The following is a 24,341-nucleotide window of genomic DNA, read 5'->3' as shown; positions in this document are numbered from 1 at the left end:
CCTCACTCTGTCTCTCTCACTCTCTCTCTTTCACACACTCCCTCACTCTGTCTCTCTCACTCTCTCTCTGTCACACACACTCTCACTCTCTCTGTGTCACACACTCTCTCACTCTGTCTCTCTCACTCTCTCTCTGTCACAAACTCTCTCACTCTGTCTCTCACTCTCTCTCTGTCACACACTCTCTCTCTCTGTCACACACTCCCTCACTGTCTCTCACTGTCTCTCTGTCACACACACTCTCACTCTGTCTCTCACTCTCTCTGTCTCTCACTCTCTCTCTGTCACACACTCCCTCACTCTGTCTCTCTCACTCTCTCTGTCACACACACTCTCACTCTGTCTCTCACTCTCTCTGTCACACACTCCGTCTCTCTGTCTCTCTCACTCCCTCTCTGTCACACACTCCCTCACTCTGTCTCTCTCACTCTCTGTCACACATTCCCTCACTCTGTCTCTCTCACTCTCTCTCTGTCACACACTCCCTCACTCTGTCTCTCTCACTCTCTCTCTGTCACACACACTCTCACTCTCTCTCTGTCACACACTGTCTCTCTGTCACACACTCCCTCACTCTGTCTCTCTCACTCTCTCTCTGTCACATGCTCTCTCACTCTGTCTCTCTCACTCTCCCTCTGTCACACACTCTCTCACTCTGTCTCTCTCACTCTCTCTCTATCACACACTTCCTCACTCTGTCCCTTTCACTCTCTCTCTGTCACACACTCCCTCACTCTGTCTCTCACTCTCTCTCTGTCACAAACACTCTCACTCTGTCTCTCACTCTCACTGTCTCTCACTCTCACTCTGTCTCTCTCTCTCACTGTCTCTGTCACACACTCCCTCACTCTGTCTCTCTCACTCTCTCTCTGTCACACACTCCCTCTCTGTCACACACTCCCTCACTCTGTCTCTCTCACTCTCTCTCTGTCACACACACTCTCACTGTCTCTCATTCTCACTCTCTCTCTGTCTCTCGCTCTCTCTCTGTCACACATTCCCTCACTCTGTCTCTCTCACTCTCTCTCTGTCTCACGCTCACTCACTCTGTCTCTCACTCTCTCAGTCACACACGCTCTCACTCTCTCTCTCTCTCTCTCACTCTCTCTCTATCACACACTTCCTCACTCTGTCTCTCTCACTCTCTCTCTGTCACACACTCCCTCACTCTGTCTCTCACTCTCTCTGTCACACACTCCCTCACTCTGTCTCTCACTCTCTCTGTCACACACACTCTCACTCTGTCTCTCACTCTCACTCTCTCTCTCTCTCACTCTCTCTCTATCACACACTTCCTCACTCTGTCTCTCTCACTCTCTCTCTGTCATACACTCCCTCACTCCGCCTCTCTCACTCTCTCTCTGTCACACGCTCTCTCACTCTGTCCCTCTCACTCTCTCTCTATCACACACTTCCTCACTCTGTCCCTCTCACTCTCTCTCTGTCACACACTCCGTCACTCTGTCTCTCACTCTCTCTCTGTCACACACACTCTCACTCTGTCTCTCACTCTCACTGTCTCTCACTATCACTCTCTCTCTGTCTCTCACTCTCTCTGTCACACACTTCCTCACTGTCTCTCTCACCCTCTCTCTGTCACACATTCTCTCTCTGTCACACACTCCCTCAATCTGTCTCTCTTACTCTCTCTCTGTCACAAACTCCCTCACTCTGTCTCTCACTCTCTCTCTGTCACACACTCCCTCACTCTGTCTCTCTCACTCTCTCTGTCACACACACTCTCACTCTGTCTCTCACTCTCTCTCTGTCACACACTCCATCAGTCTGTCTCTCTCACTCTCTCTGTGTCACACACTCTCTCACTCTCTCTGTGTCACACACTCTCTCACACTGTCTCTCACTCTCACTCTGCCTCTCACTCTCTCTCTGTCACACACTCCGTCTCTCTGTCTCTCTCACTCTCTCTCTGTCACACACTCCCTCACTCTGTCTCTCTCGCCATACAGTCTCTTTCTCACTGTTTATCTACTCTGTCTGTCTGTCTCTATCTCTTTCTCACTCTCTGTCTCATTCTCTCTCTCTTGCTTGCTCTGCCTGTTTTTCTTTAATTTTTCCCTAGTTCTCGCTCAGTCTCTGATATTTTGATGGATTCCACTGTGTTGCCTGTCTCTCTCCTTTCTGTCTCTTTCTGTTTCTCCCTCTCTGTGCCTCACACACTCCATCTCTCTGTAACGATGATGAAAGCCTGATACCCATGGACACTGTGTGTGCGATGTGTTTGGAATGACCCAGACAGTGGGAGCAGGGGACAGAAACAGACCGAGATCTGGGAGCTCCGACCCACTCACCAAGTGGAACAGCCAGCTCAGGGACAGAAACCCTGTCAGCCCCTAACCCTCCGTTACCTGCAGAGACCGGAGCTCAGGGACAGAAACCCTGTCAGCCCCTAACCCTCCGTTACCTACAGAGACCAGAGCTCAGGGACAGAAACCCTGTCAGCCCCTAACCCTCCGTTACCTGCAGAGACCGGAGCTCAGGGACAGAAACCCTGTCAGCCCCTAACCCTCCGTTACCTACAGAGACCAGAGCTCAGGGACAGAAACCCTGTCAGCCCCTAACCCTCCGTTACCTACAGAGACCAGAGCTCAGGGACAGAAACCCTGTCAGCCCCTAACCCTCCGTTACCTGCAGAGACCAGAGCTCAGGGACAGAAACCCTGTCAGCCCCTAACCCTCCGTTACCTGCAGAGACCAGAGCTCAGGGAAATCCCCCCTCCCCACCACCACCACGCCCCTCTCAACACAACCTTGTCAGCAGTGAGAACACCCCCCAAGCCCTGGCCAGCAGTATCCACCCCCCTCAATCTCCTGGCCAGCAGTGTACCCCCCCATCTCCTGGCGAGCGGTGTAACCCCCATCTCCTGGCCAGCAGTGACACGCCACCATTCCCCACCCCCTCACCCCACTACGCCTTTGCCCCTTCACCTTGTGGATTGTTCAAGTGGTTCCCGAATGCCTATTGGGGGTGGCGGGTTAAATACCAACCACCAGCCTGTGCGTGCCCAACACGCACCCCCACACCCCCCACAAAGACCCACAGCCAATGGGGTTGATGGCCAGTCGTTTGGGATAATGAAACCCCTGGTTTCTGAAACTGTGGGGGCATTGTCTCGAAATTGCGATTCAGTCCAGGCAAACCTGCCCCATCCCATCCCGTGTCAGATCACTCCTCGATCCTGCTGTTCCCCACAAATAAACCCACAACCAGGGCTTACTTGAAATCACCAGCTTTTGGAGTTCTGCTCCTTTGTCGCCCAATAAAGTCGGAGGGGGGGCTATGCTGCGAAAGCTGGTGCTTTCAAATAAACCTTACCTCCGCTTGGTTTGCAATAAACAACTGCACCTCCCAGTCGCCAACCATTTCCACTCCCCCTCCTATTCTTTAGATGACATGTCCATCATGGGCCTCCTGCAGTGCCACAATGATGCCACCCGAAGGTTGCAGGAACAGCAGCTCATATTCCGCCTGGGAACCCTGCAGCCCAATGGTATCAATGTGGACTTCACCAGTTTCAAAATCTCCCCTCCCCCCAGTGCACCACACAACCAGCCCAGCTCTTCCCCTCCACCCACTGCATCACACAACCAGCCCAGCTCTTCCCCTCCACCCACTGCATCCCAAAACCAGTCCAGCCTGTCTCTGCCTCCCTAAACTGTTCTTCCTCTCGCCCATCCCTTCCTCCCACCTTAAGCCGCACCTCCATTTCCTATCTACTAACCTCATCCTGCTTCCTTGACCTGTCCGTCTTCCCTGGACTGACCTATCCCCTCCCTACCTCCCCACCTACACCCTCTCCACCTATCTTCTTTTCTCTCCATCTTCGGTCCGCCTCCCCCTCTCTCCCTATTTATTCCAGTTCCCTCTCCCCATCCCCCTCTCTGATGAAGGGTCTAGGCCCGAAATGTCAGCTTTTGTGCTCCTGACATGCTGCTTGGCCTGCTGTGTTCATCCAGCTTCACACTTTGTTATCTCGGACTATAACCTGGCGTTGTGTGACTCCTGACCTTGTCCACCTCGGTCCCCCACCAGCCCCTCCACATCATCCCCTGGTTGTAAGAATCTATCTGTTCTGACAGTTCCTCTCTCAGTGCCTTCACTTCTCCAATTGATCAGCGTTTGTTGTGTGTGTGTGTGTGTGTGTGTGTGTGTGTGTGTGTGTGTGTCTTTGTCTCTCTAACTGTGTGTGTGTGTGTGTGTGTGTGTGTGTGTGTGTGTGTGAGTGTGAGAGAGATAATCCCGGATATTCCCAGGAGAATTTCATGGGGATGCTGTTTCCAGGCCTGCCACACGCACAGGATATTGCAGTGTCAGCAGGTTCGCAAGTCCTGCTTGACATTAGCACTGCATTTTGTAGCCGGCGTTGCGATGGGCCCGTGTATTATAGATCTACACTGTGACAGGCCTGGATGTTGTATGCCTGTTCTGTGATGGGCCTGTGTTTTATAGCCTGCATTGTGACAGGACTGTGTTTTATGGGCTTGTGTTGTAACGGGCATGTGTTTTACAGCCTGTTTTATGATGAGCCTGTGTTTTATAGCCTGCTTTGTGATGGGACTCTGTTTTATGGGCTTGTGTTGTGTCGGGCCTGTGTTGTGAAGGGACTGTGTTTCATAGCCTGCGTTGTGATGGGCCTGTGTTTTATAGCCTGTGTTGTGCTGGGCTTGTCTTTTATTGCTGTGTTGTGATGTGCCTGTGTTTTATAGCCTGCATGGTGAAGAGACTCTATTTTATAGTCTGCATTGTGAAGGGACTCTTCTATAGCCTGCGTCATGATGGGTGTGTGTTTTACAGCCTGTGTTGTGATGGGACTTGTCTTGTGGGCTTGTGAGATGGGACTGTGTTTTACAGCCTGTATTGTGATGGGACTGTGTTTTATAGTCTGCATTGTGAAGAAACTGTGTTTTACAGCTGGTGTTGTGATGGGCCTGTGTTTTATAAGATTGCATTGTGATGGGTCTGTGTTTTAAGCCTGTGTTGCGAAGGGACTCTGTTTCATGGGCTCGTGTTGTGACGGGCATGCGTTGTGAAGGGAGTGTATTTTGTAGCCTGCATTATGATGGGCCTGTGTTTTATAAGATTGTGTTGTGGTGGGCCTGTGTTTTATAGCCCGCTTTATAATGGGACTCTGGTTTACAGCCTGTGTTGTGATTGGACTATATTTTATAGCCGGTTTTGTGATGGGCTTGTGTTTTATTTTATAAGAGTGCATTGTGATGGGACTGTGTTTGATAGCCTGCATTGTGATGGGACTGTGTTTGATAGCCTGCATTGTGATGTGCTTATGTTTTATTGCTGTGTTGTGATGGGCCTGTTTTATAAGATTACGTTGTGACGGGACTGTGTTTTACAGCCTGTACTGTGAAGAGCCTGTTTTATAGATTCATACTGTGATGGGCCTGTGTTTTAAAGAACCATACTGTGACGGGCCTGTGCTTTATAGCCTGCATTGTGACGGGACTGTGTATTTTGGTCTATACTGTGATGGGCCTGTGTATTGTAGGTCTATTCTGTGACGGGCTTGCATTTTATTGCCTGTGTTGTGGCAGACCGATGTTTTTATAGCCTGTGTTGCGATGGGCCTGTGTTTTATAGCCTGCATTGTGATGGGCCTGATGATCACGGGGTGTGCGTGTTATGAGCTTGTGTTCCGCTACTCCTGTGTGAGCGTGATCTTGTGTAATAATGGGTGCACTACAGTCATTGTGATGCTGTGTTACCAAGAGCCTGTCATTCCTGAGCCTGCGTTGCCATGGTCCTGCGTTGCCACGGTCCTGCGTTGCCATGGAAGGTGTAGGGGGCTATCGGGGAGGCTGGGGGGATGTGAGAGGTAGCGATGATGATGAGGAAAAGCTGAGGAAAGTGAGGAATTCTCTGTGGAACAGGGAGAGCTGCAGTTATTGAGACTGGTGCCCAGCCTCTGACATTAACTCGTCTCCTCAGTAATAATCAGAAATTATTGAATTAATAATTTAAATTTACGCCAAATCCAACTGTTCATTTACCAAAACGTAAACAATCAGTCAGTTAGATTCATTAAACTAATCAATTGTTGATAGCAGGGACAGGATGGGCTGAAGGGCCTGTTTCTGTGTTGTATGACTCAGGGACGTGAGAATAATTAATTAGATTTAAGAAAAAATATCTCAATTATTGCTCAGCAGTTTTAACAGCGTAAATTTTTTACTTGATCTTGGTATATGTGTAATTTATTGCCCCGTCCCTAGTTGCCCCCCTTGGGAAGGTGGGGGTGAGCTGCCTTCTTGAACTGCTGCAGTCTATGTGCTGTGGGTTGACCCACAGTGTCCCTCAGGGTGGGAATTCCAGGGATTCTGACCCAGCGACACTGAGGGAACAGGAATATATTTCCAGGTCAGGATGGGGAGGGGCTCGGAGGGGAACGTGCAGGGGGTGATGTTCCCATGTACCTGCTGCCCCTCCCTATCTCTGTCACCCCCTCCAGCCCTTACACCCCCTCCCTATCTCTGTCACCCCCTCCAGCCCCTACACCCCTTCCCTATCTCTGTCACCCCCTCCAGCCCCCTACACCCCCTCCCTATCTCTGTCACCCCCTCCAGCCCCTACACCCCCTCCCTATCTCTGTCACCCCCTCCAGCCCCCTACACCCCCTCCCTATCTCTGTCACCCCCTCTGCCCCTACACCCTCTCCCTATCTCTGTCACCCCCTCCAGCCCCTACACCCCCTCCCTATATCTGTCACCCCCTCCAGCCCCTACACCCTCTCCCTATCTCTGTCACCCCCTCCAGACCCTACACCCCCTCCCTATCTCTGTCACCCCCTCCAGCCCCTACACCCCCTCCCTATCTCTGTCACCCCCTCCAGCCCCTACACCCCCTCCCTATCTCTGTCACCCCCACCAGCCCCTACACCCCCTCCCTATCTCTGTCACCCCCTCCAGCCCCTACACCCCCTCCCTATCTCTGTCTCCTCCTCCAGCGCCTACACCCCCTCCCTATCTCTGTCTCCTCCTCCAGCCCCTACACCCCCTCCCTATCTCTGTCACCCCCTCCAGCTCCTACACCCCCTCCCTATCTCTGTCACCTCCTCCAGCCCCTACACCCCCTCCCTATCTCTGCCAGCCCCTCCAGCCCCTACACCCCCTCCCTATCTCTGCCAGCCCCTCCAGCTTCCACATTGAGCCTGTGGGGTCCTTCCCTGTGGCTGGCGCTGTGCGGGTGGGAGGGTCAGCGCAGTATGTCCCTGCTCCGGCCTGGTCAGTGTGGCCTGGACACACAGCCCTGGCCGTTCTGAACGCCATGTTAGAGGCGATCCTGTTTCGGTGTCTCTGATAAAGCGTTACAGATTGAGTGTACTTTCCCAGGATTCCCACCTGAATGGATAGCGAGGACGCTCCCACTCACACTCACCCCCGCTCACACTCGCCCGCTCACACTTACACCTGCTCACACTCACATTCACTCACTCACATGCACTCACACTCACTCCTGCTCTCTCACACGCCTGCTCACACTCTCACAACACTGCTCTCTCTCACAACACCACTCTCTCTTATACACCTGCTCCCGCTCACACACCCGCTCCCGCTCACACTCTCACCTGCTCATGCTCACACTCTCTTGCTCACATGCAGTCACACACTCCCGCTCTCTCTCACTCCCGCTCTCTCTCACTCCCACTCTCTCTCACACCCGCTCTCTCTCACACCCGCTCTCTCTCACACCCGCTCTCTCTCACACCCGCTCTCTCTCACACCAGCTCTCTCTCACACCAGCTCTCTCTCACATCCGCTCTCTCTCTCACCTGCTCACACTCACGTTCACTCGCTCTCACCCGCTCACACTCTCACCTGCTCACACTCACATGCTCACATGCAGTCACACTCACTGCTGCTCTCTCACACACCCGCTCTCTCAAACACCCGCTTACACTCACATTCACTCGCCCCCGCTTACACTCACCCCCGCTCACACTCACATTCGCTTGGTCACCCGCTCACACTCACATTCGCTTGGTCACCCGCTGACATACACACACACACACACACACACACACACACACACACACAGACGCTCACATACTCACACACCACTGCTGTCTCTCACATCACCGCTGTCTCTCACACTCACCTGCTCACACTTACCCCTGCTCACACTCACATTTGCTTGGTCACCTGCTTTCACACACGCACCTGCTCACTCTGCCACACGCCCGCGCTCTGCCACACGCCCGCGCTCTGCCACACGCCCGCGCTCTGCCACATCACCGCGCTCTCCCACATCACCGCGCTCTCCCACATCACCGCGCTCTCCCACATCACCGCGCTCTGCCACACGCCCGCGCTCTGCCACACGCCCGCGCTCTGCCACACGCCCGCGCTCTGCCACACGCCCGCGCTCTGCCACATCACCGCGCTCTGCCACACGCCCGCGCTCTGCCACACGCCCGCGCTCTGCCACACGCCCGCGCTCTCCCACATCACCACGCTCTCCCACATCACCGTGCTCTGCCACACGCCCGCGCTCTTCCACACACACACACCAGCTCACACTCTCCCGTACTCACTTACACACTCTTACTGTGTTGATGATGGTGCTGAGCTGCCTTATTGAGCTGCTGTGGCCCCGGCTGATCGAACAGTTTTATTTATTGCTTCCTGTATTCCTGATTGTGGCCGGAGGTGGAAAAAGGGGAAGCCCAGCTTTGGTGCAGTTTGTCAGCAGGTTATCAGCGGACATTCTCAGTGCTGTTTGCACATTGAAACTGATACGCCTCATTTGGGGTTATAAACGTAGAAACTTCTGCTTTCTTCGATGAAGGTACTTGCTAGTAACGCCAAGCAAGTCCATCCGAGCTGTAAGTGACTGCCCTACTTATTCCACACAATCCTCCAGCCTTGGAATTAGTGTGTGAGCCAGATTTGGTCACGACATTGACCTTCCGATAACCCACACACAATCGTTGAGTACCATCAGTTTTGGGAACCAACACAAAGGATGAACTCCGCTCGCATTGACTCGGCTCCGTGATGTCTTCTTGTAGCATCACATCTTGAACCTGTGCTGCATCGAGAGGATTAAGTCTGTAGGGGTGTTGTTTTATCAGAACAGCATTCCCTATGTCCAGCCCCTGTACTATGGCATTAGTCATCCCCATTCTATGTCTACATAGGTCCTCCTAGCACTGCAACTAGCCTTTCAGTTCAGTTTTGGGGTGTTCCTGGGATGGATAGCTCCCTATCCTATCCTATTCTCTCAGGACTTTCTCATCATTTAATTTATTTTGAGGCACATCAAAACACAAATAATTTGGATTTGATTCCTCACTCTGAGGGACAGTGACTAAAACCTGTTTTTCTGGTTTCTTGTCCTTGCCATAGTAAGGTTTCAGCATAATCACATGACATACCCAATAATTGTTTTTCCTATCTGGCATCTTTGCCAGATAATTTATCTGGCTCAACTTCTCAATCTGATAGGGACCACGAAACATTGCTTTGAAGGGATCTACTACCGCTGGTAACAGCACTAATACTGTATCCCTATGGGTAAAACAATGAGTTTTAGTTTCTTATCTGCTTCTTCCTCCATTAGATGCTGCACAACCTTCAGATGTTGTGTAGTTAGTTCACCTACTCTGTTTAATCATTCTCTCACCACAGATACATAGAGATCTCTGACCGGATCTATCAACTTTTCCTTAATTAATTTAAAAGGCCCCCTTACTTCTTGTCTGAATATCAACTGAAATGGAGTAAACTGGGTCCAATTCATTTGGGCTGTTTCTAATGGCAAACAATACAAATGGGCTACCTTTATCCTGATCATTTGGGTAATCCCGACAGTAAGAACTCAGCATGGTCTTTAGGGTCGATGCCACCTTTTCAAAGTTCCTTGGGATTCAGGATGGTACACACTTGACTTGAAGTGTTTGATGCCTAAACTATCCACGACCTCCTTGAATAATTTGGCAGTAAATTTGGACCCTTGGCTGGTCTGACTGTCCCTGGGTGGTCCATAATGGGTAAAGAAAGCAAGCAACTCCTCCACAACCTTTTGACCTGGACATTCCATAACGGAATTGCCTCCAGAAACCGGGTGGACACATCCGTTATAGTTAGCAAACACTGGTTCCCACTTTTGGCTTTAAGGAGGGGACCCTGCACAATCAATCATAGCCCATGTAAAACGTTCTTCAAATGCAGGAATCGGCATCAAAGGTGCTGGTTTTATTACTGCCTGTGGCTTTCCTACCATCTGACATGTGTGACACGCATGGCAACATTCCACCAGATCTTTATGCAGTCCTGGCCAATAAAAATGCTTCTGTATCTTAGCCTGAGTCTTCCTTACTCCTGGATGATCTCTACAGGTAATGTGTGTGCTAATCACTGTACTACTTGCAACACTATCTGGTTCATTTCCACCCATTTCTCCTCTGCACTAACCGCAGTCTCCATTTTCGCCTTAAGGTAATAACATTCAGGAATACATTTTTATTTCCTTTCCGAATAGACTTTATGATATAAACCTTTTATTGTCTCATCTTTCCGTTGTAACTCCAATAATCTTTCAGAACTAAACACTTCTGCCTGATCCTCAACCTATTCAGGCTTTTCCTCTACCATTTCATTAAACTGGGTGTCAGCTAACTGGACCTCACCATCCCCGAGCAGATTAGCCCAGGGACACAAGAATGAGGGAAGTAAACAGGAGGCTAAGGGAGTGGTGCGGGAGAGAGGGGTTCCTTTTCACGGGGCACTGGAATCAGTATTGGAACAGGAGGGACCTGTACACCTAGCGAAAAGGGGTAAATAGGCTGGTCAACAGGACTCTGAACTAGAAACGGGAAGAGGAGAGGGGAAGGGAAAGGTAACATATACCCCAGTGCAGTACAAAGCAGCAGATTAACGCCTGCTGGAATACATCCCAGCGTGTGGAAAAACATAACGGAAAGGAGAACTCAGGAGAAGTTATTAAAATCTCCAGCACAGACGGGAATAGGACAAGGTGTAGAGCTGGATGAACACGGCAGGCCAAGCCGCATCAGAGGAGCAGGAAGCCTGACGTTTCAGGCCTCGACTCTTCTCAGCTTTCCTGCTCCTCTGATGCTGCTTGGCCTGCCGTGTTCATCCAGCTCCACGCCACGTTATCTCAGATTCTCCAGCCTCTGCAGCTCCCATTATCTCAGGAAAAGGACACAGTGTTCAGAAAGAGCGAGGAATCAAACTTCAAACACACAGGATAAACAAGTGACAATGAGAAGAAGGAGGGTTAATACAGGACTGAAGGTGTTATATCTGAATGCGTGCAGTATAAGGAAGCGGGTAAATGAGCCCATGGCGCATATGAAAACTGGCAGAGTATGATGTGATAGGCATCACAGAGATGTAGTTGCAAGGGGACCAGGGTTGGGAACTGACTGTCCAAGGATATACATCCTATCGAAAAGATAGGCAGGTGGGCCGAGGGGGTGGGGTTGCCTTATTAGTGAGAAATGAAATTGAATCAATAGGAAGAAATGTAGTAGGGTCGGATGGTGTAGAATCTGTGTGGCTAGGATTGAGGAACTGCAAAAGGTTAAAATAAAAAGCAGAGTTGGGGTTGTATAGAGGCCTCCAAACAGTAGTCAGGAGCCGGGGCGCAGGATGCAACAGGAGGTAGAACAGGTGTGTCAGGAAGGTGAAGACATGGTGATCATGGGGGGCTTCAACATGCAGGTGGGCTCAGGAAACCAGGCTGGTGGTGGGTGGCAAGAAAAGGAGGTTGGGGAATGTCCATGAGATGGCTTTGTGGAGCATCTGGTGGTGGATTCCACACGGGAACAGGCAATACTGGCTTTAGTGTTGTGCAGTGAGGCAGGCTTGATAAGGGAGCTTAAGGTAAAGGAACCCTTAGGGAGCAGTGATCATAAGATGATAGAATTTACTCTGCAACTTGTGAGGGAGAAGATAGAGTCAGACGTAACGGTAGGACAGCTGAATAAAGGCAGCTACAGAGGTATGAGGGAGGAGCTGGGCGGAACTGACTGGGAGAGGAGCTAGCAGGAAAGACAGTGGAACAGCAATGGCAGGAGTTTCTGAGAGTAGTGCAGGAGATGCAGCAAAAATTCATCCCGAGGAAAAAGAAGCATGGTACAGGGAGGGTGAGGCTGACTAAAGAAGTCGGGGATACCATAAAAGCAAAAGAGAAAACATATAATGTGGTGATGGGCAGTGGGAAACCAGAGGACTGGGAAGCTTACAGAGACCAATAGAGAGCAACAAGAAAAGAAATAAGGAGAGATAAGATTAAATATGAGGGTAAGCCGGCCAGTAATACAAATGGAGACTGCAAGAGTTTCTTTAAATATATTTAAAGGACAAAAGAGAAGCAAAAGTGGACATTGGGCTACTGCAAACTGATGGTGGGGAGATAGTAGTGGGGAGCAAGGAAATGGCTGAGAAACTGAATGGCTACTTCACATCAGACTTCACGGTGGAAGACCCGAGTAATCTCCCAAAAATTTGAGAGCATCAGGGAGCAGAGCTGAGTGTGGTGGCCATCACCAAGGGAAAGGTGTGAGTAAAACTGATTGGCCTGAAGGGGGATAAATCACCTGGACCAGATGGACTACACCCCAGGGTGCTAAAGGAGATAGCTGGAGTGATAGTGGAAGCCTCAGTGGTGATCTGTCAGTAATTGCTAGTCAGGAAGGGTCACAGGTTCTGGCAAATCGCTAAAGTGATGTCCCTGTTTAAAAAGGAAGTAAGGCAAAAAATGGAAAATTACAGGCTGATCTCAGTCACGGTTGGGTTTTGGAGTCCATTGTAAAGGATGAAACTTCAGAATATTTGGATGTGTTTAGTAAAATAGGGCAAAGCCAGTGTGGTTTGATCAAGGGATGATCATGCCTGACAAGGCTGCTGGAATTCTTTGAGGAAGTAACAAGCAGGGTAGACCAAGGAGAGCCAATGGATGTTATCTACCTGGACTTCAAGAAGGCCTTTGATAAGGTGCCACTCAGGAGGCTGCTGAGTAAGATAAGGGCCCACGGTGTGAGAGGCAAGGTGCTAGCGTGGATAGAAGATTGGCTGCCTGGCAGAAAGCAGAGAGTGGGGATAAAGGGGTCTTTCTCAGGATGGCAGCCAGTGACAAGTGGTGTTCTGCAAGGGTCAGTGCTGGGGCCGCAACTTTTCACTTTGTACATTAATGATCTCGATGACGGAACTGAGGGAATTCTGGCTAAGTTTGCAGGTGATACAAAGATAAGTAGAGGAACAGGTAATATTGAGGAGGTGGTGAGGCTGCAGAAGGACTTGAACAGGTTAGGAGAGTGGACAAAGAGGCAGATGGACTACAATGTTGGAAGGTGTGATGTCATGCACTTTGGTAAGGAGAATGAAAGCATGGACTGGTTTCTAAATGGGAAGAACATTCCGAACTCTGAAGTACAAAGAGACTTGGAAGTTCTAGTGCAGAATTCTGTCAAGGTAAACTTGCAGGTTGAGTCAGTAGCCAGGAAGGCAAATGCAATGTGGCATTTATTTTGAGAGGACTTCAGTATAAAAGCAGAGATATACTACTGAGCCTTTATAAGGCTGTGGTCAGGCCACATTTGGAGTATTGTGTGCAGTTTTGGGCTCCATATCTTGGGAAGGATGTATTGGCTCTGGAGTGGGTTCAGAGGAGGTTCACGAGAAAGGTTAGGCTTTCCATTCCTGGGACCAATGAGGAATGTTTGAGGGCTCTGGGACTATGCTCATTGGAGTTTAGAAGGATGAGGGGAAATCTAATTGAAACTTTCAGAATACTGAATGGTCTGAACTAAGTGGAAGTTGGAAAGATGCTTCCATTGGTTGGAGAGACTAGGACCTGAGGGCACCGCCTTAGAGTAAAGGGAAGACCTTTTAGAATGGAGATAAGGAGAAACGTCTTCAGCCAGAGAGCGGTGAATCTATGGAATTCACTGCCACAGAAGGCTGTGGAGGCTGGGTCATTGAGTACACTTAAGGCTGAGAGAGATAGGTTCTTGATTATCAAGGGAATCGAGGGTTACGGGGAGAAAGCAGGAGAATGGAGTTGAGGAACTTATCAGCCATGACGGAATGGCCTAATTTCTGCTCTTATGTCTTATGGTCTATCTGCCTCTCATAGAGACCACTCTCCCTGTGACTCACTCGTCTGCTCCACACTCCCCTCGAACCCCACCGCACCCAGCACTTTGCCCTGCAACCACAGGAAGAGCTACACCTCCCCCCCCCCGTAAACCCCCCTCACCCCTATCCTAGGCCCCAAGAAAACCTTCCACATCAAGCAGATGTTCACCTGTACACCTGCGAATGTGGTCTATTGTATCCGCTGTTCCCGATGTGGCTACCTCTACATCGGGGAAACCAAGCGGAGGCTTGGGGAACGCTTTGTGGAACACCTACACCTCCCAGCTGCAAACCACTTCAACTCCCCCTCCCACTCCTTGGACGACATGTCCATCCTGGGTCTCCCCCTGTGCCAAGACGATGCCACCTGAAAACTGCAGGAGCAGCACCTCATATTCCACCTTGGGAGCCTGCAACCCAATGGTCTCAATGTGGACTTTACCAGTTTCAAAATCTCCCCACCCCCACCGGCCTCATCCCAAGACCAACCCTCCCTCTCATCCCTGCCTCCTTGACCTGACACAGCCTACCCATCTTCTCTCCCACCTATCTGCGCCCCCCACCTCACTGACCCACCCCCACCACTCCTGACCTGCACTCACCTCTCACCATCCCACCTACCTTCCCCAGCCCCACCCCTCCTCTCTATCTATTTCAGAGCTCCCTTCCCCCTCCCCATTTCTGAAGAAGGGTCCTGATCCGTAGCATCAGCTTTCCTGCCCCTCTGCTGCCTGGCCTGCTGTGTCCCTCCAGCCCCACACCCTGTTACCTTTGGTCCAGTTAGCCTGGTTCTCCGATTTCTCAAAGGAAATGAAAGATGGCTTCTGCATCTTTTTCATCAAATTTTGATGTTTTAACACATTTACATATATCCCTAAATGCTTGGCTAGCTCTGTTACAATTTCAGCTTTCTTACTGTCTCTAGCTAAACGCAATGTTAGCCTGTTTGCTAATGCTACAATGATCACTTCTTTCTAAGATAGCGGGAACCGCAGATGCTGGAGAATCTGAGGTAACAAGATTTAGAGCTGGATGAACACAGCAGGCCAAGCAGCATCAGAAAAAGAAGGGTCCAGACCTGAAACGTCAGCCTTCCTGCTCCTCTGATGCTGCTTGGCCCGCTGCGTTCGTCCAGCTCTACACCGTGTTATTTCTAAACTTTCTTGGCCGATTTAGGAAGCATCTTGGACCCCCAGAATGTTTGGGACCATTTCCCCGCTTTTGAATAAGCCAGCAAAAAAAACACAAAAATTAAGCGGGGTTCCCACTTCTCACTTAAGTTTTATTTAAAGATCCAGCCCTCTAGTCCCCAAGCCTGTTTAAATCTGCTGGGACTTGTCATACCCTAAATCAGTTCAAATCTGTCCAGGTCCCAGGACGAGCTCCAAATCTGTTACAAAGCGGAAATTGACCCCCTTTCTGAGAATTAAAACTGAAACACTCAAAGAGCAACACCTCACCCTATAAACTGTAAAATGAGGGCGAAAAGTGGTGAAACCTGCCTTTCAGCAATATCTGGTAATTAAGTAAAGTAAATCCCTGACACTCACTTTCCCATCAACAAATAACTATTTATTTATCTAACTCTAACAGTGAAAAATTAACTATTAAAAAACCAAACAAACCCCTTTTCAACTATTAACTATTGCTGAATAAAGCAAGATTCTAGCGGTGTGCTGTTGCAATAAATATATGATATAAAAAACACTCGGTCTCTCGGAATTGCAGCCAGGTTGTTTGTATTCCAGAATTAGCCATGCCTTTTCCGACAACTCTTCTGTCAGGAATATTAACTCATCGTGCCCTTAGTATGGTTGTTATTTAGATGGTGCTTTCTCTAAGATATAGAGGAGGCTGTGAGAGCCAGCGATTCTGTTTGAGAACTGAGGGCTGCTAGCTCTGGTGGATGGCCGTTAGCTCTGGGGTCCTTGTCCAACTGCCCCTCTTATTTTATACCCGTGATGACACATCAATATTTCTTACAACAGTATTTGTCCTGAGTTGTCAAAACCATCAGACTTCAACTTGACAGGTTTTTGGTATTCAAATGCCTGGTTCAAATTAATTCCAAAACCTGTGGTCACGGTAACGGCTGTAGCTTGGCCTGCTAACTGCACGGCCTTTCAGTATATATGTTTCCATTTGGCTGTTGTCAGTTCTGCTACTCGCAGATGTTCATTTTAAACCTTGAAGCACAGAAAAAGCGCATAATCTTTTAAAGGGACTACGCAACGCTTCCCCCCCTCCTTCCCCAAGCATTTTACAAACACCAAATTCTAACTTCCTGCCTCCCATCCCACGTTCACCCTACCTAACTTCACAACCTATATGAAAAAGTTACCCCTCAGGTCCCTTTTAAATCTTTCCCCTCTCACCTTAAACCTATGCCCCTCTAGTTTTGGACTCCCCCACCCTGGGGGAAATGTCCTTTGCTATTTGCTCTACCCATGCCCCTCCTGATTTTATAAACCTCTGTAAGGTCTGCCCTTAGCCTCCGACTCTCCAGGGAAGATATCCCCGGCCTAGCCAGCCTCTCCCTATAACTCAACGTTCCATTCTCAGTGAGATTCTCGTAAACCTCTTCTGAGCCCTCTCCAGCTCAATGATACCCTTTCTGTGACGGGGGAGACCAGTACTGTCACTCTGTAGTGCTCCAGAAGAGGCCTCAACATGACGCCCCCAACTCCGATACTCAAAGGGTCTGAGCAATGAAAGCGAGTGTGCCGAATGCCTTCCTAACCCCCTTGTCTATAAGAATCGTGTAGCTTCACCCTCAGGTCTCTCTGTTCTATGGTGCAGGCAGCAGGCTATTCTCTGAATTGGGGGTAGATTGTGAAAGGGTGGCACCTGGGTGTTGCTGAAGGTGCGGCAGGCGGTTAAGAAGGTACATGGGATGTTGGCCTTCACTCTGAGAGGTTTCGGGTACAGGAGCGGGGATGTGTTGATGCGGTTATACAGGACCTTGGTGAGACCTAGAATACCACATGCAAGTTCGGCCTCCTTTTACATAGAACATAGAACAGTACCACACAGGCCAGGCCCTTCGGCCCACAATGTTGTGCTGACCTATTATCCGACTAAGATCAACCTACTCTGCATGCCCTACATTTTACTATCCTCCATGTCCCTATCCAAGAGTCGCTTATCAGTCTCTAAGGTATGTGACTCCACTCCCACTGCTGGCCGTGCATTCCACACGCCCACCTCTCTCTGTGTGAAGAACCTACCTCTGACATCTCCCCTATACCTTCCTCCAATCACCTTAAAATTATGCCTCCTCGTAATAGTCATTTCCAACTTGGGGAAAAAATCTCTGACTATCCACTCTATCTATGCCTCTCAGCATATTGTACGCCTCTATCAAGTCACCCCTCATCCTTCTTCGCTTCAATGAGAAAAGCCCTTGCTCCCTCAACCTTAGACCTGCCGCCCAGCCCAGGCAGGGCCCTGAGGAAGGATGTGCTGGTGATGTGATGTTAGCAGTGCAGTGAGGGTTTACCAGGCTGATTCCTGGGATGTGTGAAAGTGAAACTGGGATCAGTCAGGGCCGTATAGACTGGAGACCAGCAGGATGAGGAGACAGTCTCTCAGAAACGAATGCCATTCGAACAGGACCAGACCAGGGAAATGCAGGAAGGATGACTGTAGCGTTCAACGCTAGGGGCCAGACTCTGAGGACATGGGCTAGACTTTACAACTGATGTGAGGAGATATGGTCCTCACCCAGACAGAAGTGAGACCTGTCCTGAAAGCAGCCCTGGAAAACACATCCAGTGTTTTCAGGAAGGAGTTAGATATTGTTTATAGGGCTTAAAGAGCTGAGAAGGGAATGGGGGAGGATGTGGGAATAGGGACGGAGTTGGATGATCAGGTAGGATCCTACTGAAGGGGGGAGCACGCTCAAAACGCCCAATACCTTCATCCTGCACCAGTCACATGCCTGCATTTGGATAGAGCCTATGACGGTTGCTTTGTGATTGGAGGAAGGGGACTTGAGGGTTGTGGGGAGGGAGATGGAGGCTTAAAAATCTCTCTTTCTCCCCCAACTCTCTTTCACACACTCTCCCTCCCTCTCTCAGACATGGAGTCATGGAGTCGCACAGCGCAGAAACTGACCCTTTGGCTGAACTCGTCCCATGCCGACCTGGTTCCTTTAACTGAACGGTCCCATTTGGCCCCAATCCCTCTCAACCTTTCCTATCAATGTACCTGTCCAAATGGACAGGCTGGGGCTATTTTCCCTGGAGGCTGGGGTGGTCCTTATAGAGGTTTATAAAACCATGAGGGGCATGGATAGGGTGGATAGGCAGGGTCTTTTCCCCAGGGTGGGGGGAGTCCAAAACTAGAGGGGCATAGGTTTAAGGTGAGAGGGGAAAGATTTAAAAGGGACCTGAGGGGTAACTTTTTCACTTAGAGGGTGGTGCGTGTATGGAACGAGCTGCCAGAGGAAGGGGTGGAGGCTGGTACAGTTACAGCATTTAAAATGGCATCTGGATGGGTTTTTCTTTTATTCATTCTTGGGATGGCTAGGCCCAGCAGTTATTGTCCATCCCTAATTGCACAGAGGGCAGTAAACACTCAACCACATTGCTGAGGGTCTGGAGTCACATGTAGGCCAGACCAGGTCAGGATGGCAGTTTCCTTCCCTAAAGGGCATTAGGGAACCAGGTGGGTTTTCCGACAATTGACGATGGATTCACGGTCACTATTAGACTCTGAATTCCAGATTAATTAATTCCCCGGCAGCGTTCAAACTTGGATCCCCAAGGCCATGAGAACAAAAAGCGGAAGTTGGTGGGAAAGCTCAGCAGGCCTGAGAGAAATTGGAGTTAATGTTTCAGGGCCCAGTGACCCTTCCTCAGAATGGTTCTGTACTGGCAGTATGGTGTAACTCCCAGGGGCCCTGCCATGAACTGCGCAAGATGCTGGCCTCGGCATGGCTCTCCCGAATGCAACCAGTGTTGGCAGTCCAGAGCTCCAGGGTCTGTGCTCACTCAGAGATTGGAAGAGCTGCCAATGCTGGGGCCAGAGATAACACACAGCACGGGGCTGGGGGGGAAAGGACGCGGGGCTGGGGGGGGCACGGCGCGGGGCTGGGGGGGGCACGGCGCGGGGCTGGGGGGGACACGGTGCGAGGCCGGGGCCAGAGATAACACACGGCGCGGAGCTGGGGGGTGACACGGCGCGGGGGTGGGGGGGGGGGACAGGACGCGGGGCTGGGGGGGACACGGCGCGGGGCCGGGGCCAGAGATAACACACGGCGCGGGGCTGGGGGGGGACAGGAGGCCGGGCAGCATCAGAGGGGAACAGGAAAGTTGACGTTTCAGGCCGGGACCCTGTATGAATGCTGTGCTCTCGCTGATGCTCCCTCTCTCTCTCACTCTCCCCGTGTTTTGCAGGCAACATGGCGTGCAGTTTCGAGGTGGTCGACAGAGCTCACTGTAAGCTGCTTCTGCGTGAGCTGAACGAGCAGAGGATGCGGGGCAGCTTCTGCGACGTGACCATTGTGGTACAGGACAGCAAGTTTAAGGCCCACAAGAACATCCTGGCCGCCTTCAGCTGCTACTTCCGCGAGCGCTTGACCGGCCCCAGCCTCTGGGCCATGGAGTCCGTCCTCGAGCTGCGGGAAATGAGAGCCGAAGTCTTCGCCAAGATCCTCAACTTCATCTACAGCTCCCAGGTGGTCATCGAGAGGCTGGACGAGGCCGACGCCCTGGCGAGCGCGGGTCACCGGCTGGGCATCCACTTCCTGAAAGACCTCCTGCAGCGCCCACCCCAGCCCGCACCGGACTCTTCCTCTTCCTCGCTCTCGCCGCCCTCTTCCGCCCCCCTCCCTCGGTGGCAGACCGTGAGGAAGCACCGAGGCAACGCCGCAACCTACCAGGAGGGTGACAGCGCACTGGGGCTAGGCCCGAGGGAGCCTTTCCTAGGCCCCGAGGCCTTGCCTGGGCCTACCTTCCCCATCGATCTGACAGACTCCTCTGTCCGACTGGGTGGAGACAGCGACAGGATCCCTCCCGCTCCCTCCTTCCCTCCCCAGGCTCCCTCGGGGCAGAGCGGGCAGGCCGCCACCGGTGAGGGAGAGGACAGCTCCTCGGCCTCTCGGGACGGCCTGTTCCCGGCTGACGGCACTGCCCAGAGGCTCCTGACTCTCAACACTGTTGCCATCAGAGGCCTAGGCTTCAACGTGGAGCAGGAGGCCTCGCGCCAGCTCACCGCCGACTCACCCAGGCCCCTCCAGCCGGAAGGCCCCAACGCCGCCATCACTCCGACGCCCTCGTCCTGCTCCTCCGCGCCCCTCAGTGACACCGAGCCCCGAGCCCCCGGTGGAGCGGAGCTGAGTTGCCAACACTGCCTCAGGCCCTTTGTCCACCTCAAGAGACTACAGAGCCACCAGACGGCGTGCCGGCAAGGAGGGGGCAGGCCAGGAATGGGGCGGGAGGCCGGGAGCGCCCCTCAGGCCCAGGGGGCCAGCAGGAAGAGCCGTCGGCGGGACGTGGCCCTGGGCAGCGAGGTGGAGGACCACATGGTGAAGGTGGTGGATGGCCACATCCTGTACTTCTGTGCGGTGTGCGAACGCTCCTACGTCACTCTGTCCAGCCTCAAGCGTCACGCCAACGTCCATTCCTGGCACCGCAAGTACCCATGCCACTTCTGTGACAAGGTCTTCGCCCTGGCTGAGTACCGCACCAAACACGAGGTGTGGCACACCGGCGAGAGAAGGTACCAGTGCATCTTCTGCTGGGAGGCCTTCGTCACCTACTACAACCTCAAGACCCACCAGAAATCCTTCCATGGTGTTGACCCAGGCCTGACCATCAGCCAGAAGACAGCCAATGGTGGCTACAAACCCAAACTCAACGCCTTCAAGCTCTACCGCCTCCTGCCCATGAGAAACCACAAGAGGCCATATAAGACCTACAGCCGCGCCAACCCCTCGGACAATGCCCCCGTGGAGACCCCCCATCCTACTGCCCCCGTGGAGACCCCCCATCCTACTGTCCCCATGGAGACCCCACATCCTATTGTCGCTGTGGGCACCCCCCATCCTACTGTCGCCGTGGAGACCCCCCATCCTACTGTCGCCGTGGAGACCCCCCATCCTACTGTCCCCGTGGAGACCCCCCATCCTACTGTCGCCGTGGAAACCTCCCAGCCCACCATCACTGTAGAGACCTTCCCTCCCACCGCCGCCGTGGAGACCTTCCCTCCCACTGCCGCCGTGGTGGCCCCCCATCCCACAGTCACCGTGGAGACTGCCCTTCCCACCGTCCCCGGGGAGCTGCCTCCCTCGACCGCCCCCGCAGGAACAGCCCCCCCGACCGTCCCCGTGGCAGCCCCGGCCGCCAGCACCCCCGGGCTCCCGTCATCCCTCCGCCCTGAGGGCAGTACCGCCCTGGGCCCGGGGGAGCCGCCCCCACCCCGCCCCCACCAGCAGTGGCCTCAGCCCCTCCTGGGACCTGAGGGCGTGGTGCCGGGGCACTCGGTCATCACGTACGGCGGCCCCCAGCCCCCGCCCCCCTCCTCCTCATCAGTGATTGTGGCACCACGAACCGACGCCACCCGCTGGGGGCAGTCCACCGTCATCGCCTACAATGGCAAGCACCCCCCACTCCCACCCCCACCCCCACCCACACCCACACCCCCTGGGCACCGGGAGCCCAGCACCATTACCAGGGAGAGGCCGGTGAGTGGCTGGAGTGCGCCGTGCCAACGGGAAGCGCTGCCCTCCTCCTCCAGTGCCCCCCAGGGTCAGAAGGAGCAGCGGGGGCCGAAGGCCAAACGGCCTCCGGGGGGTGCCGCCGAGGGGAGGACCATGACCTACGTGGCCAAGCCAGCTTGCCCGGGCGCCGCCAGCGAGGGCCGATCAGCGCCACTCTGCCGCATCACGGTCCGCATCGGGGAGGAGGCCCTGGTCAAGCGTCGGATCGCAGAGTCCGACCTGATCCGGGATGAGGCGGGCCAAAGGGCGCCCCCCGGGGGCAAGAGGGGGCCGAGCTGCGAGGAGGCCTCGGAGGGAGAGCACCAGCCCCGGGTGAGGAGGAGGAAGAGGAGGAGGAGGAGGAGGCGGAGGAGGAGCGACGGTTACTCCCTCGGCCAGGACTCCGAGGAAGAAGACAGCGACCTGGAAGATAACCTCTGGAGGCCCTACTACTCCTACAAGCCCAAGCAGCGGGTTGCTGGCTCCTTCCGCAGGTCGCACAGGGCCGGGTGGCACAGGAGGCTACGTTACCGACATCCTCCCGCCCCTCCCCCTCCCCCCTCCTCGCCCCCTCCACCCGGGGGGCACCCCGCTCCGCGCCCTCCTCAGGGCCCCAGTGACCCACGGGACGGAGGAGAGAGACCCCTGAGTGAGGGGGTGCGGACCCCGCATTCCCAGGGCCGGGAGCCCGCTCCTCGAGGAAACAGCAGGAAGACGGCCACGAGCAGCTGCTTCCCCAAGATGCCCCCTTCTGCCCCTGGGAGGCGGCCCACGGAGGAGGAGGGGGCACAGGAGGGGGACGAGGAGCAAGCAGGGTCGAGGCCGGACCCCGGAGCGAGACTGTCGGCGTTCGGTGTGGATCTCGACGCTGCCATTGGCTGCCTCCCACCTACGGAAGAGACGGTAGCACACGCTGCACAAGGGGAAGGGAACCGAGCAGCGCAGCCTCAAGGGGGAGCCGCTGAGAGGGAGCCCGCCTGGGTCCCGGGGACGGGGCGGGAGAGCGACGTGTCGCAGGGGGACACCATCACCAGCCTGGTGCCGCAAGTCGACGAGACCAGGGCGGCAGAGACTGTTGACCCTGGGGGGGTTTACAACGGCACCCAGCCCCGAGAGGACGGGGATGGCTCCCCGGGCACCAGCGGGCGCGGAGCGGACACCTTGCTGCCACAGGAAGCAAGCCACGACTTCCACACTCTGGAGCCTGAGGAATGCAGACGAGCCGGCACCGGCCTGGAGTACCCAGTCCAGGAGTACCCCATCCCCCTGCTAACCAATGGGAACTGCTGCCCACACAGCAAGGCCCCAGGCCCAGAGCGGGTGAAGCCGGGCGATGGGGGACTGAGTAAGGTGGCGTTCTACCAGGACCCCTACCCACTGATGTACGGCCACCAGCTGCTGACCGGCACCTACTCCTACCCTATTGCCCACGTCTCTCCCCTCCCTCTCGCCCTCAACATGGTCATCAGGGACGAGAAGGCCCAGCATTTGCCCCTCCTCCAGAGGATGTTTGTTTATCCCACCCCCTGTCTTGGCGACGCCACCCCCCTGGGCACTGCAGAGAGCGGGGGCCGCGATGAGGCAGGGGGGCGGGAGCTGGTCGCTGGGCAGAAGGGCTCCTCCTTGTACTGAGGGAAAACCCCCCAACGCCCCCGCAACTAACACCCCTTCCAACCCCAACCCCCTTCCCCACGGGTCATCGTGACCCAAGAGTTGGATCTTCCTCTGTAATGTCTGTACCCAATGACATGGCAGGGGAGGGGGCGGAGTGTGGGGGTTTGGAGACAGGCCGGGTCGCTGTGAGTTGGGGGTGAAGACTGGGCTGGGGTCAAGTTGACTATTTCAGGAACGGCCAAGCATGAATCCGGCCTCTTTCCCGCTCGACAGAAAGCCGACTCCCCCATCATCCCATTCCTGTGGTTAGTGGACACACCAATAGCCATTTCCCCTGGTCCCGGGCGCGTTGGCGGGGGGCGGGGGGGGGGGGGGTGGTGAGGGGTGCGGGGGGGGGGGGAAGGGGAGCTGGGGCGGAAAGAGGTGGTGAGGAGGGGGGAGCTGGGAATTTGTAACTGTCCACCGCGCATTCCCGCAATGTCGAGATGTCACATTCACCAAATATCAACAAACAAGAGAAGCTCCTGGTTATAAGGGGGACAGAGGGAGAGAAGAAGGGAAGCAGGGAGGGAGAGGGGGAGGGAGTGAGAGAAAGGGAGGGAGACAGTAGTTTGTTAGGGCCTCTGAGATATGCTCTGTTTCAATAGGCCGCAATGTAAATTAAATAGGCCTCGGGGTGGATTCAGCAGGCCTCGGGGTGGATTCAGCAGGCCTCACTTTGGGGGCATTGGGTAAGATAGCAATCAATTACTCTGTCCAGGATCACGTACTTACGCTCCCCCCCGCCACAACAAACATGGCCGCCAAATGTTGGCTGGCCTCAGTCAATGTGAGTCTTGGCCCTGGGCAGTTGTGGGGGGTTGAATGATGAGACGTCCCACCTCCCCAGT

At 53.5% G+C, this 24,341-nt stretch overlaps 2 protein-coding genes across 2 annotated transcripts; one reads left to right on the top strand and one right to left on the bottom strand.

The window, feature by feature from the left end:
- Positions 1-5,748: 5,748 nt before the first annotated feature.
- On the bottom strand, positions 5,749-8,495 carry LOC132207325 (LWamide neuropeptides-like). Its single transcript, XM_059642568.1, has 2 exons — positions 8,190-8,495; positions 5,749-5,892 (listed from the first exon to the last, which is right to left on the bottom strand). The coding sequence occupies exons 1-2, from the start codon at positions 8,493-8,495 to the stop codon at positions 5,749-5,751; spliced, it is 450 nt and encodes a 149-aa protein (XP_059498551.1).
- Positions 8,496-19,539: 11,044 nt separating this feature from the next.
- LOC125460973 (zinc finger and BTB domain-containing protein 4-like) lies at positions 19,540-23,792 on the top strand. Its single transcript, XM_048549218.2, has one exon. The coding sequence runs from the start codon at positions 19,540-19,542 to the stop codon at positions 23,467-23,469; it is 3,930 nt and encodes a 1,309-aa protein (XP_048405175.2). The 3' UTR covers positions 23,470-23,792.
- Positions 23,793-24,341: the final 549 nt, after the last annotated feature.

This window comes from Stegostoma tigrinum, chromosome 45, assembly GCF_030684315.1.
Source record: "Stegostoma tigrinum isolate sSteTig4 chromosome 45, sSteTig4.hap1, whole genome shotgun sequence".
Lineage (NCBI taxonomy): Eukaryota > Metazoa > Chordata > Chondrichthyes > Orectolobiformes > Stegostomatidae > Stegostoma > Stegostoma tigrinum.
The sequence above is the reverse complement of the archived record's forward strand: the minus strand, read 5'-3'. Positions and strand labels throughout refer to the sequence as shown.